At 26.4% G+C, this 16,038-nt stretch overlaps 2 protein-coding genes across 2 annotated transcripts; one reads left to right on the top strand and one right to left on the bottom strand.

Moving 5' to 3' along the window:
• The first annotated feature begins 3,526 nt into the window (after positions 1 to 3,526).
• LOC113553588 (leucine repeat adapter protein 25-like) lies at positions 3,527 to 5,432 on the top strand. The gene is made up of 4 exons (XM_026956981.1): positions 3,527 to 3,708; positions 4,408 to 4,527; positions 4,601 to 5,003; positions 5,068 to 5,432. Exons 3-4 carry the CDS (start codon positions 4,647 to 4,649, stop codon positions 5,299 to 5,301), a joined length of 591 nt encoding a protein of 196 aa, XP_026812782.1. The 5' UTR covers positions 3,527 to 3,708; positions 4,408 to 4,527; positions 4,601 to 4,646; the 3' UTR covers positions 5,302 to 5,432.
• A 1,603-nt stretch (positions 5,433 to 7,035) lies between these two features.
• On the bottom strand, positions 7,036 to 11,377 carry LOC113553587 (Krueppel homolog 2). The gene is made up of 5 exons (XM_026956980.1): positions 10,990 to 11,377; positions 10,714 to 10,900; positions 7,867 to 8,048; positions 7,691 to 7,758; positions 7,036 to 7,618 (listed from the first exon to the last, which is right to left on the bottom strand). The coding sequence occupies exons 2-5, from the start codon at positions 10,869 to 10,871 to the stop codon at positions 7,265 to 7,267; spliced, it is 762 nt and encodes a 253-aa protein (XP_026812781.1). The 5' UTR covers positions 10,872 to 10,900; positions 10,990 to 11,377; the 3' UTR covers positions 7,036 to 7,264.
• Between the last annotated feature and the right edge of the window lie 4,661 nt (positions 11,378 to 16,038).

Here is a 16,038-nt window from a genome sequence, read left to right as displayed (position 1 = left end):
TCATGGGATTATAAAATAACGTATTTAGAAAAGGAGCTATAGGCTATATTATAAGGATTTTTTTCAATTGCATAAATAATAAATTAATGTTATAGTGACTTTAGGAAGATTTTCACCACAACCTCGCCCCCCCCCCAAAAAAAAAGCCCCTATACCCATACGAAAATATATATTCAAATGAATTTTTTAAAGTACGTACTATTCTAAATAGTAAATTATACTCTATTTTCATTTTTAAGTTACGACTTGATAGCATGGATTTTAAATAAACTGACCGATGAGTCATACTATTATCAATGGTGTATTTGGGAGGGGAGTGTCCACGGTGTCTGGACACCCCCCAAACCAAAAAAAAATCAAATAATTCAATATTTAATGTCAATAAATTTTAAAAGGAATTCGGCAAACAATAATATGTGATTCGTTATGAACTAATTTAATATTATACATTATAAACTAATTTTAAATTAGTTCATAACGAATCACATATTATTGTTTGCCGAATTCCCTTCAAAATTTATCGACATTAAATAATGAATTTTTTTTTATATAAATAAGTCATAAACTAATTAGGAAGGAAAATAAATTTAATTTTAAATAATGTACTTATTATCCAGGGGTGGACTGGCCCAGTGGTCTACTGTCATAGAGGACAGTGGGCCGCTGTCTTTAAATGGGTTTTGGGCCGTTGCCTTGTAAATACAATTTTATCGGTACATAAGTAACTACTATAATATAGTAATGCAACATAATAGAATTATATGAGACATAGCTACATAGGTGTAATTTAGCATAGTGTAATAATTGTAATAGCAGTTTAGCAGTATATAGAATATTATATTAGTATTATGTGTAATTATGAGTTTTAGACTTTAGTTATAATAATTCGATATCGTCTCGATTCTCGTTTGTCTTTATTCTTTAATTTATAGTCTTGGGTTCTATTATTTAAAATAGTTAATAATATACAAGATACAACTTCAAACTCAGTAGTCAATTGTCAATTAATTACATTATATTTTTGTTCTTAAAAACCAATTATGTCCAAAAATACTTAAAATCGTTTATGTAATGAGTAATGACACATATTATAAATACAAAAATAATAGATACCTATTATGCCTAATTATAGCAGTTATCTCACTATACATGTTACATATGTGAATGTGATTGTACCTAATGATTTTAGAAATATTATAAATAAAATAAAAATATTATTTAAATATTTGTATGTCAGCGTATATCACTTATAATTAACGATCAAATAACCAAGTGACACTATAATGTAATGTACCTAGTACTTAAGGTTTACATAATCTAACTATATATATAATTTAGGTATATTATATATAGGCATATAGCCCGATGAAATATTTATAAAATCATATGAATATATATATATATATATTTTTATATTGCTTGTGACGCATGTGTTATACAATCTACATTTGAAGTTTTTGACTTTTTTTAAGTTTATATGTTGATAAGATGTTTTTTTTAATAAATAATTTCAGGTATAAAAATTATTTTAAATTTTAATATGAGTATTTTACTCACTATTAAAATATAAAAATAACCCCATAAGATTTAATAGATAAAATTGTATTTTAGTTATAGAAAATTATACAAAAAAAGTACATAATACTGTCGAGATTTGATATAAAAATTCGAAAGTGGCAGTGCTGCGGCCTGCGAAATGGACCTTAGATATTATTATTGTTTTCAAATTTAATAAAACGTCAATTCACATTTTACTCTAGTCTCTAATATATTTATATACAGAGTGTCCTGCGAGGATTTACCCATTGCGAAATCTCCTGAAACAATGGAGATATCGTAATTATGGTTTTTTAATAAGATTAACATAGAAAAGAACTGAAAATATTTCATGTTTTAATTTATTTTTATGTTTTGGTAAACAAGTTAAAAAATGTATTTTTTTATTTAATTATTTAAAAAAAAAATTGAAGATATCTGTTATGACTCTCCCAAATTTTTGTTTTACATTAAACTGATTGGTTTTATGAATTTTTTTTTTGTACCCATCATCGCTATTTAAAGTTATAATAATGTTTTAATCTTCAAATTCGAGAATGATTTCTAGTAGAAAATTGGATTTCATATGGAATATTGAAACTTTGCTATTTATTCAAAAATGAATAACCGTAATCCATATTCCATAGATCTAACCGGCTAACCTATTTTGAAAATTATATATTCACATTTTCTAAACACATCATGACAGCATTTTAAAAATATTTTGAGCTATTTGAGGTAATTTAAAATTTATTACTTTTATTAGCTTTTAAGATTCTAAACGGAATGATTAATATATATAGTTATAGCGTACATGGGCCTAATCCACTTGCCCTTCATGTGGACGCAACTTTTATACTTATGTAGTTATGTTTTCTCTATACTTTTCAATATTCATAGGTTCTTACATGGTAATATCATGACAAATTACAATGTACATCACCTTTTATTTATTTATTTATACTATTGAGTTAAAAGGCTTCAACATCTAAGGTCATTAGCCTGTAATAATTACCAACATTTATTCATATATTTATATATTGATCTTAACATTATGGGAATACATATGTTGAATAGTTTAAGGAAGTTTGTAAAATATATTATTTTTTTTCTCTAATAATTTTGCTAAGCCTATGCTTATGTTCTTTTTATTATTACAGAAAATATTGTATTTATTGTCATATAATTATATGTATTTTATTTTATTTTAATTATTTAATATTATAACGTTTATAACACTGTCTCCATTATACGTCATACTGTCACTTATTTACCTCTCATATTTCACACCAGATGTGGTATTGTGGTCGAGTATATAATATGTTGAGTAAATTGATGCATTTTTCTATAATTAGTGTAGGGGAAATTGGTAAAAAAAAAAGGTAATTTTGAGTGAAATATTTATATGCTCCCTAAGTTGCCTCCCCGGGGATTGTGAGTTGTTATAGATCTTTTGTAGAATATCTTCTTCATATTTTAAGAATCTAAAGAAAAACTTTCATTGTTAAGATTCTTCCATCATTCCATTTTTTATAATAAATAATCATCAATCTATTATTGTATTATGCAAGTAAATTGATATTTGATTTGTTGTTATAAAACCTTTGGCGTTTGACTTCTTTCCCGGGCAGGAGGTGATGAAAAACAGTTTTATGAAAATCTGAACATTTGATGACAGCAGTTATTGATTGACATATTTATTGAAACATATAACTAGGTAATAACTAGCGTGATCGCGTGAATTAATTTTCTATCAACAGGATTGGCGACTACTGACTATTGACAACTCAATACACTCATTACACACACACTGCACAGTACACAAACTGCATACTGTGCCCGTGCACTAATGGGCACGGGGCCGATGGGCGACGGTCCGTAGGCGAGTGGTTGTTACTCGTTTTATGTCGACAGAGTTCGCGCAAGTCGTTTATTATCTAAGAAAAAAACCAATAGCCAATTTGATAATGATAAGGAAATTCTGCCGTCAAATCAAAGTCGATTTTGTGTCGGCCATCGGCCATCCGAATCCGGTTCTTAAGTTTTATTATTTTTATTTACCTACTATTATAGGTAAGCGGTGAACCGTAGTATATATTTTTTGAAACTCGCCAAACTTCGATGTGTGCCGAATGCCGGAAACACCAAAGAAATTAAAAGTAGTGGTCAAAGGTAAAGAAATAACACCAATTGCTAAAATGTGGCTACAAATAATTAATACTAATACCTCATACGTAGTTCATTTGTAAATTTTAGTGGACTACTATCAATTATTATAATTTAAAAAAATAGGTTTTTGATAATCTTATGTGTTATGTTATGGTGTATAAGCGTGAATTATTGCCCTGTGGTTGATTTTTTTTTACCACAAGTCTAAATTTAAGTTGAATGATTTAATTTAAAAAATCGCTCTAGTATAATACATGACAAATCTCCTCAAAACTCGTTAGGATTTCCGGATATTTTCATTAGGCTATTTAAATCTTTTTTATGATAATAATCTATACAATTTTTTGATTAAATAATATTTTATAATTGTTCTACATACTTTATTACAATTTAATATTTTTCATATTATCATTGTTATACAGTAACTTTAAAACAAGTTTTAAATTTGAAATTAGTAAGGTATAATAATGATAAAATTACAGAACAAAATTAAAAAGAAACTAAAAACAAATATAGTCATTTGTTTGATTTTATTTTATTTACCTGTCAGAACGTAAATTTTTACATAGAATTTGAATTTTACCCTAAGAAATATTGTTTATTTGATTTTAGATCAGATCTTATTTACTTCCTAAAATTAGTACATAATATATGTTGTTCATCATTTATAAATTATACTATTTGTTTTATATTACATTTTAGACGTACTCGGCGTTGCACAATGGCGCTGGGTAGCCAATGACGATACCTGTGGTATTTGTCGAGTGGCGTTTGAAGCTTGCTGTCCTGACTGCAAGTTTGCTGGTGACGATTGTCCTTTAGGTAGATTAATAAATAAATAATGGTCAACCAAGTAAATGTTCACACCGATTCAATTGATATTATTTTGTTTTAGTGTGGGGTCAGTGTTCACATTGCTTCCACATTCATTGCATAATGAAATGGCTCAACGCCCAGTCCGTACACCATCAGTGCCCGATGTGTCGTCAGGAGTGGAAGTTTCGAGAGTAGACTCAGATTTATTATCACCTTTATCGTTGTCTTATGATTCCGAACTACCACCTTTACCTGAAAGCCTTAGTCGTTTAAGCCTGTATGATGTACCACCACGTTCTAAACCTGAACCTGCTAGACGTCATTCGCCTAAACCAACGGAACTCGTTGGCTCACCTAAACAAACACATCAGTCACCAATACCATCTGAACATTCTGATAAACGTCCAACTGAAAAACCACCAGTTCCACCCAGGAAACCATCATCTGTTGATCTGAAACTCGCACATCTCCGAAATGAAATGGTATATAACTGTAATTTTAGATTTATTTAGTTTTATATTTTCTGATATTATTTATATGTTTCAGGCAAGTTTACGTCAAATGGATTTACAACTTCTGTCCCAGTTACGGCAGCTCAATGATTCTATTAGTTCTTATAGACAAGAATTGATTATGAACATGGACTCTTATTCATCATCAGACACTGATGGCTCGGATACTACATCAGTTTATTCAAATGTAACTCCCAGTAGTTTCGATTTATCTCGTTCCTCAACACAGTCAACTCCCAAACGTCCACCGACATCAACAGATTTATGAAAATATGGTATTAAACACAAACTGGGCTGTCTTTTTATAAATATTTTTTACTAATAATTATTATACAACTCATTTGTATTATATTATGTAATTACAATTTAAGACAATAAAATTTACTTACTTTCTTGAAAGTGTATAGCTTGTATTAAGTATTCCTTGTTCATCATGATATATCACTAATTTTTACCAATAAATATGTATAATACACTGTAATTATTTTATAAAATTACAAGTTAATACGTATTTAAGAAATTAAAATATTTGTCATGTTTTTATTGGTAAGTATTGGAGTTTAAATTTGAAGAAAATTATTAAATTTAAAATTACGATTACAATATGGTGGACAATAATGTTTTAACAAGTGATGACTCAGTTATCAATTTTAGTACTAAAAACAATGTACTTTTTGTACTGTAGATGACGAGTTTTAATTACAATTTAATCTACAAAATAAATCATAAAAAATGTTCTAGTTTAATATTAAACAACCTTTGTCAGTGAGTCATTAGCATGATTATATTGTTGAATTTATTAATCACCTGAGAAATGTAATAGATTGTTATTATAGATTTGGTTGAATTCATTAGAATCAAAATATTTTAAGAAATATTTAATAATGTTATGTGTATAATATAAATAACTGTTGATTTTTAAAAGGATTAAAATTATTCATTAAACTACAGATACATTTTTTCTTTTTAAATATGAGTTTCCATACTTACACACTACACCCCATAAATGAACGGTTACACATTAAAAAAAAAACACAATATTAACCAAAACCTTAATTTTATTCAGGCAAAATTTTGTATTTACAAAAGAATAAAAACAATGATTTATATAAAATTAATCTATTACTGTTTGTGAGTTAAAAGATTAAAATATAAATAAAATAAACTTAAGTGCTTATAACGTAATTTTATCAAATAACGTCTTAATATTGCATCTAACATGAAATATTAGTCAAGTACCTCTAATCACCTTATAGTAGATACCTACTGTGTATACATATAATAAAATTAATTAACAAAAATCATATTTCAATACATGGTTTATACACGACTACACAAGTAAGTATTTATGTTATATTTGGCAACATTGTAGGTATAAAGAATATATTTTTTTTTAGCAATTAAATTTAGAATTTTATTTTCAAGGCTATAAAATGGCATTTTTATGGAATATTATATAAAAATACCATCTAAAATAATTGTAAATAGAATAAAAAGTTCCAAAAAATTAAATTAATTTCTTATTTGTTCTAAAACAATATTGAATGTTGTACTTGTGTCAGTCAAACTTAAATGCATTTTTATATACGTTCTATTTGATGAATTTATATTTTATTTATTTGGTGAATACATATATAATTTATAAATTATAATACTATGTTCATAAAAAAAGAATAATATATATATGTATATATATATATTTTTTTTTTAAATCACAGAACACTTAAAAATTAAGAAACAATAATAGTTTTAATTTTAATATGGTTAGTTTTTAATTTATAAAAGGTATAATATACTGTTTAGTCTTTATGCACGCATAAAATTAAACTTATTTTAAAGTAATTCAAATTAAATTTGTTCAAATGTGTTTTTTTAAACAAAATGGCAAACATTCAAACACTTGTGAAAATTATTTAAAATAAAATTATATAGAATTACTTTAGTCCACAAAGAAAATACTATCAACACAAATTTCTGAATACAAATAATTTATACTAAAATATAATTTGAATATTCATTTTAATTTAAATAGAAGAACCGGAACCAAATAAAATAAAAATAATAATAATAAATAAACATAAAAATCCAAGCAATAATTCTTATACATTTAGTATGTATGTCCAAATGGCATTCTATATCTCTAAGACTAATGATTAATGAAACATGTGTTAGATAAATCCCACCAACATGCATTTAAATAAAAATAATGACAATGAATAAGTCAAAGATTATTAATTTTGCGGAACTGCGGGAGCCATCCGACTAATGGTAGCAATACCCGATAAAATAGCAGATCGCAAAAAAGATGGTGTGCCTGATTTGTTTGCAAAGTTTTCAGCTGCTATACGAAGGTCAGTAAACATGAGTCTTGTATGTGGATTACGTTGTGAAGCATATCGTAATGTGAGAAAATGATAGTAGAACACAATAGATAACAATCCAGAGCGGCCAAAGAATGACATGAATAATGTGAGTGGCATAACTAAGATTTCAGAGAAGGCAATTAGGCGTAAGATACTTCGTGATTGGAACTCAACCAAAGATATCAATAGCCGAGCACCCCACCATGCATTTTGACCAAGAAGCTGAAAAATAAATTTAACATGTTTAGTGATTTTTCATTACAATGTTTATTATTAAATAAATATTACACTTACATCAAGTAAAGTTAGAGAATAGCTGGCAAAGTGCACTGTTGAAAATAAAAACACTGGCAGGATTACAACTGAAATAAATCTATGTTAAGGAAAACATTAAATTGTAATGTAAATTCAAATCAAAAATAATATATTAATTGATCTTAAATATAATATATTTAATATTTAAAGGATACGAATATTAGGTGACACATATAAAAATATGACCGAGTACAATAGGTAATGACAACTGTCTTCTTTGAATAATTGTGTCAGGAACTGTAAAGAAATTTGCATGGCTGGCAAACGTTGGTGAAGACGTAATGCACTTGTAGCTGCATTTGCCAATAAAATTCTATAATATGCACTAGCTGGATTCCTAAAAAATTAAAAATTTACATAAATGTATTTATTTATATAAAAAACAAAATATATCAGTTATATTTATTCTATCTCACACCAACTCTTGTGACTTAACTATTATAAAATTTCTTATACAATTTAAAATCTATTTTATTTTGTAACTTTCAATATTGCCATTTCCATCAATTCAATTGTAAAGAAAATTATAATAAAAATCCTTTTTATTGAGTTTTATTACTGCTCTAATAGGCAATAATGAATAAAAAAAAAATTACATTTTAATATGTTTTAAATTAATTAAATTAAAGCATATTATTTTTTGGAAGTGTTGTAACTTGCAGGTATAGTTATCATAACTAAGAAAGTTAGTTTAGCGGTGTTATGAGTAGGATTAATAGTTAATGTAGATTGTGGGTGTACACCCTGCAAAGATTCATAATTTTTTTAATGCTTAAAAATAATACTATACAGCGTGTTCAATTTTAAAGGTAACAGTAAATATTTCAAACGTAAGACTTTTAGTTTGATTCGGAGTTTTTTACAGTGTACAGGATATATAAATACATCTGTTAGGTTTGATAAATTTTGCGCAGATAAAATAAAAATTTCTGAAATAAGAACCACTATTTTTGATACTTGATTTGGATTGATTAATTTTTCTAAGTAACTTTGATTTTTACAGTTTTTTGATATCTTCAAAATTGACATTTTTAAAATAGTTGAAATTTTTAAATTAGGTAATATGTAATTATCGCATTTTTTAACGCTCTATCTTAATCATGCATTTATAGGTATAATTTATCGATAAATTCCAATGATATTTTTTTATAAATTTGATTTAATAATAAATACACCTTGTAGATTTATTCAAAATAAATTATTAAAATGATATCTGAAATTTACGAATTAGTTAATTTAAAACTTTCGATTGTCCTAAAAATGTCAATTTAGAAGATACTCAAAAACTATAAAGATCAGTTGCTCAAAAAAAATCAAATATAAAACCCAAATTCAGTATCAAAAATAGTGATTTTTATTTTACTGTGTATATGCATTAAATAGATAAAAATAGTTAAAAATTTAAATTTAACAAAAACAGATATATTTATATGTCTTGTATGCAAAAAAAAAACTCAAAGTCATGCATTTGAAATATTTCTTGTTACCTTTAAAATTGAACACACGGTATTCATTGAATATTACAATATTATAGAATAATTGTAAATTTATGAATATTAATAAATAATAAATTATTTAAGGTAGGTTTATTGTTGATTTTAGATTTAATAGGACTTATTGATAATTACAATTAGGTGGGTACCTAGGTAGCATACATTATTCAGTATATATAGGTAAAATAATAACATTTTAGAATAAGTAATTAAATTTGAGGTCATATTATGATTATACCATACTGGCCTTGTACAATACTATGACATGTTCAGTGAGACAAGATATCTAATTAACATAATTAATATTTTTCAGATATATATTTCTTATTAAGTAATACAAAATATAGTTCAATTTACCAAGAAAGTTTAAATTATTATTTGTATTAAAATTTTAAATTTGATTACAGAAAAAAATGAATACACATTTTCAATGAGTTGAATAAAAAAATGTAAATTAACAGTTTATAAAACATATGAGTACTAAAGAGTATAGACCATAATAAATTATCAACACCGATTTAATCACCAATTATATTCCAAAGCCAAATATTAATTTTATAGGGACTGAAATTAAGATTTTTTGAATTTTATGTGGAATACAATTGATAAAATTTAAATATTACGTAATCTATTATGTCTTATATCATTATTTTTCAATTGCATTACTATTATATGCCTACTGTTAAAAGTCAAAAAATAATTTAATTTAAAAAAATTATATTTTTATTTTATTACTATAATAGCGTCAAATTTAGTTAAGGGCAGACATAAATGAGTTACGAGGCCGTGAGCTGCTTCTTTCATTATTGAATATTTTAAAAATTCCTTTTATATCATTTATTTGGTCATAAATAAATACTAATATAACATAATGCTTGTTTGTCTCTAACTATACCTAAACCATCTTATACTATGTTAGTGGTTATTACTATTTTTAAAAACTATGAGTATTTAATTTATATTATTTATAATTACAAGTCTATGACTAATATAGGTGTATAATGTATATTTTGTCATTTTAAAACTTTTTTTCATTATTAGATCTACTCCTGGGTTTAATCTGCTCAATCTATCATAACATAATTACATGATTATATAATTGCATTATGATTTATGATTAATAAACAATAAATTAATATAATTATATTTTATAGCTTCACTTTCAGACATAAATAAGAATATAATTAAATATCTTACAGCACATTGAAAAAAACATTTATTAACAAAAGTATCAAAAATTGAGTAAAATAAGTGTTTACTATTTTAATCAAAATATTAGAAGACAGGCTATCTTTATCAATCTAAATAAATACCTAATATAGCAGAAAATTAATTTAAAATGATGATAATATCTATAATAGAAAGTTATTTATTCAGAATGTACCTAGGTATTTTAATTTTTAACCTAAATAATGTGAATTTTTAAGTAACTTGTATTTTATATTTGAAACACAAGTGGGTAGCAAGGTTAGGTGTACATATAAATTGAAAAAAGAAAATTGATCTTACCAGAAAAGTGGCAGAATGTATGCAAACGTAAAAATAATTGTTGCTAATCTTGTACACCAAAGAGATACTTCCACTTTATGGGAGACAACATGTTGTTTAAGAGCTTCAATGCCCTTTGGTCTAGTTTCACTATCCGTACCGGCTTCGCCTTCAGACATGATGGATTGGGTGAATTTAAAACTATTACCTATTAGAGTAAAAATGAAAAATATAACTATATAGATGATACAAAAATTCTAATCCACTGAAAAGTCCGAGATTTAAAATTGCACTTACCTTTCTCTACTGACTTAAACAAGTTAGGGAAAAACTGAGTAATACACTAATTAAAATGAAATAGTAATAACAACGAATCTGGATTCGCAGACTTCAAAAAGAGTGAACGACGATGATTATTGATTCGATAAATTGGATATGTTATCAGCAAAGTAGTGACAAAAAGGAACGGATAATACGATTTTCAGTATTTTTTAATAAAAATTATTTAGAACAGCACTTAAAGAAGATGAAGAACCCACGAAACGACCACGAACGGTGGGCAAGTCTTGTGCAATTTGTACATCAAGAAAATACGTAAAAGCGATGACAATCAGAACTACAGAACTTGCGGAGGTCGGACTGTCGGAGAAACGATGATAACCTGTTTTTTTTTAAGGACAGCAAGTGAGTAGTGACTATAGTGGCTGTTATGTCGTTTATTCACCGATTACGACGACCACAGTTTAACCATTTTGGGATGCGTTAAAATTCCCTACAATGACTACGTGTCTCTGAATGATGTCTGATGTGCCAAAACTTTGCAGTAACAGCAGACTAGTAATAGGTAATTTTTTATGATTGGTATATTTGGTACGAGTGTATGACGGGAGTTATACGGACTACGGGATTTATCTGCAATCTGCATATCTATAAAAAATAGTAGGAAATCGGGTACCGAATACCTACGTATAAGTAATAACTGACAGTGGTATTGCTATTGGAGTATTGGAGAGGTTAACTACTACTAAAATACAATGAAAACATTTGTCTGGCTTTACTAGAAATATCTTTATTAAATATTTTTTTTATAGATAATGTAATGAAAATATTTAGTTTTCAATTATGTATTCAAAATCAAAACCAGAAAACTAAAAAAGATATGAAAATATGACACCTGTGCACTCCAAAATTGTACTTACTGTATCTAACAATTTAAAAATATAAGAAGACATGTGTATCTTGCACAATTCTATTTGAAATATTGTGTTTTAAGTTCAAATTGTCCACCTATACTTCACTTAGAGTTGTTTTTTCATATAGATATGCAACTATGCTTGCAAGTTACCTAGAATTATTTATTGTCTTATTAAAAAGTTTCCAATTCAAACTGATTTTGCAGTAGAAGTAGATAAGTAGTTTTTTACAATTTATTCATAAAATAAAAAATTGTTCTTTAGGATATATAATGAGTTTTTTTTAGACAGATTATTTATCAATATATAAGGTAGTAAACAGTAGGCAGTAGACACCTATTAAGAAAATATTCTATAAATATAAATATTGCTTTTAATGGACATCTTGAACAATACTTTTTTATAGAAAATAAAATATTTACAATTTGTATACATAATAATACAATGGGTAAATAAGTTTATAAGTTTGAAGTTTCTTTTATAGGTGTGGCGGCGTGTGAGAAGGGAGCATTTATTGTTGACACTATTTCAAAATATGAATTCAATTTTCAATGTTATTCTATTATTTTTATTTTAGATAATTTTAATGAGATCACGAGGCTATTTTCGTTCAAAGTAATAAATGTGGTGGGTTGTCAAAGTATTGTGATAAAAGCTAGCTTGGATATTAGATGGTTGGAGTACTTGAAGTAGTATTTAATACGTTTTCTAGGAATTTAATTAACAATTATAGGATATAAGTGTTGGTATTATTGGAGAATATTTATGAAGGAAAATAATATTAAATTATTTGTATTTGTTTTTATTGGGCTTGAAACTTTGAAAAACTTTGAGAAGGCTAAGCCACCTAAGCTTTTCACTTGAATCCCTTCAATGAAAATATACATATATACAGTCGACTCTCAATAATTCAAACTTTCGATAATTCGGAGTGAATGCTCATTCTCTTAAAAATCTCATGATGATTTAAATAATAACAATTTATTTAAGTACCTACTCAGTAGACGGCAATTCGAAATCAACACATATCTAACAATCGAAATTTCATCCGTTAAACGCTCGACAATTCGAATTATATCCATCAAATGTATTTCTTATACTTTCTTATAAGCTCTTCGTTATTAATTTACTATACAATTGTCATTGTGTATGTTTAGCTTATTATTATTGGTAATTATAGAATTATTATCGTAAGTACTAAGTACTATATCATAATTCATAAGCATTTTAGTTTGTAATCGTCTCTTATCAGTCTTATCGTATTTTAACTTGTCGAAAGCCGACTGTATTTTTAATAGTGTTTTTTTAGTTTTGTTTTGTTGGTTGTACACAAGCACGGATCCAAAATATATTTACGAGGGGGGGAGGCAATACTATGTGCATATTGTATTTTATCGGCTGCCCAAAACAAACATCTTAAAATTTACATGTGTGGCGTTTGTTAGAGTTTACGGGGGGCATGGCCTCTTGCCCCTCACCCTTGGATCTGCGCCTGGTTGTACAGTAAAGTTAAAAATTACGTAACTTTTCGCACTAGTCAGAAGTCATCGGTGTCGAGGTTTTCGAAGCTTTATTTATTCAAAAAAATAGTATTGAAAAAATGAAACTAAGTTTCATGAATCAGAAAACAATTACTGATTTTTTCAAAAAATAGGTAATAATTTGTTTATAATAATAATTTTATATTTACATTTTAAAAACAATAAATATAGCTGTAATACTGCTTATTTTTTGAGTAAAATATATTTAATAATTATTATAAAAAAACCAAAATATTTTTCAAAACTAAGTAATTTTAATTTTTGTTTTTGTGGTCTTAAATAAACTATTTAGAAATTCAAACTACTTATCGGTAATTCGAAATTTTTCATAAGTCCTGCCAAAATGCCAACTTCAACTTCAAATTATTAATAGTTGACAGTATATTTATATATTATAGTCGTTGCAACATCGTGATCGCCAAATACTAACTTACTACAATAATAACAATATCATTCATCTAGGATTCTAAAGGTATTATGATGTTTTTACAGTTATTTTACAAGTTGCTGGTACTGGATGGTACTTGCCCCTCAGTACTCGGTACGTCGACACTATTATTGCGACATTGAACTATTAACCCATGCTTGTAACATGGTCAAATACACTGGTATATCGTATATGTTCTCAACTTGGACGAAATATTGTACAGTCGATTAAATCGAAAGCCGACGCAGGAATGTTTTTATATTATTATACTATATTTAATTATGACGTAAGCTTGTCAGCGTTTTGCAAGCAGACTGCGTGAGTTAGACAACAGGCGCAGAACCAAGTTAAAAACATCCAAGTGTATTTAGCCATGCTCGGTAGTCGATACGATATAGTGAATTGATAGTTGATAATAAGTTTCCACATAAGATGTTCTTATATCTGTATATAAATATTAAAATCCATAGTCTTATACTTGAATGATGATAATATGACTATATGTCATATTCAAATACCCGGTATATTTGAAATCGTACACAGAAAATGTATGAGGTACAATAACTGACGAGTTCTAGGTATACCTATAGTGTTTACGAATAGAACTTAAGTTAAAAATTTAAATTCTACCTACAATAAATAGTAAACAGTTGAGACTTGAGTTAGTGGTCCCTATCTATATACATTTAAAACGTGTTTTTATAGTCTCAATCGTTGAAACGAGTTTTTATTTTGATCTTGTAAATTGTTTTTATTTATTTACTCTCTCATATTATTTCTCTATGATATGAACCCATTACGCATTATTAAAAAAAAATATCTTACCAGTGATTTCGGGGGAGGGGGGGGGCTTTAGCCCAAAAGTCTTGGATACGACATTGCGTTAAATATTTATCGTGATCATTATTATATTGGTATCAGATGTGTACAATAATTATGGTTATATAGCATATTTTGCCGGTGACAACTTGATGGACATCAATTTGGGACCTACGACTGCAGGTTTAGATATCTACAATTACTACTTTAGGTACTCTAACATTATAAATTATTAGAATATAGTCTATTAGATTAATGTTACTATTTACTGCCATTACTGGGCTGATACTATTATTATGAACATTTGACTATATCATCTATTAGAAAGATAACCATAGTTTATGTTTCCGTAGAAGTTTATCAACGTTCTTTTCAATTGAAAATTTTATAATATTTATGATTTAATTTTTTAAACACACATTTTATGGGATAAAATAATTCCGTTTTTATACTAAATAAAATAAAATATATTTTTATTATACATTCTACGAATCATAATATTATTAATTAGAAATATAAGAAAACATATTTAAGAAATATGGTATCGGATATCAAAATTAACTCGAAGCCCGCCATCATACGATATAAATTTTAAATTATATAAATGTGCGTTTAAAATAGTATTGAACTATAAATTGTTATTTTTTTTAATGTTATTAATTTATTATTCATTAATACTTCTTACATTTTGATATTGATCGATTTGAACCCCTTAAAAATCGTTATTTTAGTTCCATACACTTAAAACATAGGTATTTAATTTTCTTCGAATCGCATTAAATATTTAGTAGTGAACGAGTGACTATAGTAACGAGCTCAGTTATTTAGTATGGGAAGGGATAAACAATATTATTGTGTACAGTATATACTATATATTATTCAATGACACTATTTTATTTTATTGAGACCTAGACACCTAGTGGTAATAAATAAATAAAAATAAAAATAATGTACCAACTTATTGATAAGTATATTTAATTATTTTTAGGAATAATAAATTAGATCTTTAAGTTAAAAGGTTAAATTTTATACTAACGACTATAATTATAATCTTTTTGCTTTAGTTTGGCACACAAATAATCACTAATTTAATGTTTAAAATTTAATTTAATTATTAATATTATAAAAAAAATGTTTCTTAATTCCTCATGGTATTTATTTAATAGAATAAGTTAAACATTCAAATAACTAAATAAAATAATAAGAAAAATATAATTCACTTTATTTATTATATAAATTAATAATAAAAATAATCAAAGTATAAAACACAAAAATAAATTAGTAGAGTTTAAATTAAAAATTGTAATTATGTTTCTTTGATTAAACTGCAGGGCCGAAACTAAGATATGTCTACATAGGTATTTTG

This window comes from Rhopalosiphum maidis, chromosome 2 (assembly GCF_003676215.2).
Source record: "Rhopalosiphum maidis isolate BTI-1 chromosome 2, ASM367621v3, whole genome shotgun sequence".
NCBI classification, from domain to species: Eukaryota; Metazoa; Arthropoda; class Insecta; order Hemiptera; family Aphididae; genus Rhopalosiphum; species Rhopalosiphum maidis.
The sequence above is the reverse complement of the archived record's forward strand: the minus strand, read 5'-3'. Positions and strand labels throughout refer to the sequence as shown.

Excerpts from the sequence above, each read along its gene's own strand:
- LOC113553588 (XM_026956981.1), top strand. The coding sequence starts at position 4,647 with ATGGCTCAACGCCCAGTCCGTACACCATCAGTGCCCGATGTGTCGTCA. Across the intron at positions 5,004-5,067 it reads CACATCTCCGAAATGAAATG|GCAAGTTTACGTCAAATGGA; the intron begins GTATATAACTGT and ends TATATGTTTCAG.
- LOC113553587 (XM_026956980.1), bottom strand. The coding sequence starts at position 10,871 with ATGTCTGAAGGCGAAGCCGGTACGGATAGTGAAACTAGACCAAAGGGC. Across the intron at positions 8,049-10,713 it reads TACATTCTGCCACTTTTCTG|GAATCCAGCTAGTGCATATT; the intron begins GTAAGATCAATT and ends TTAATTTTTTAG. Across the intron at positions 7,759-7,866 it reads ATATGTGTCACCTAATATTC|TTGTAATCCTGCCAGTGTTT; the intron begins GTATCCTTTAAA and ends GATTTATTTCAG.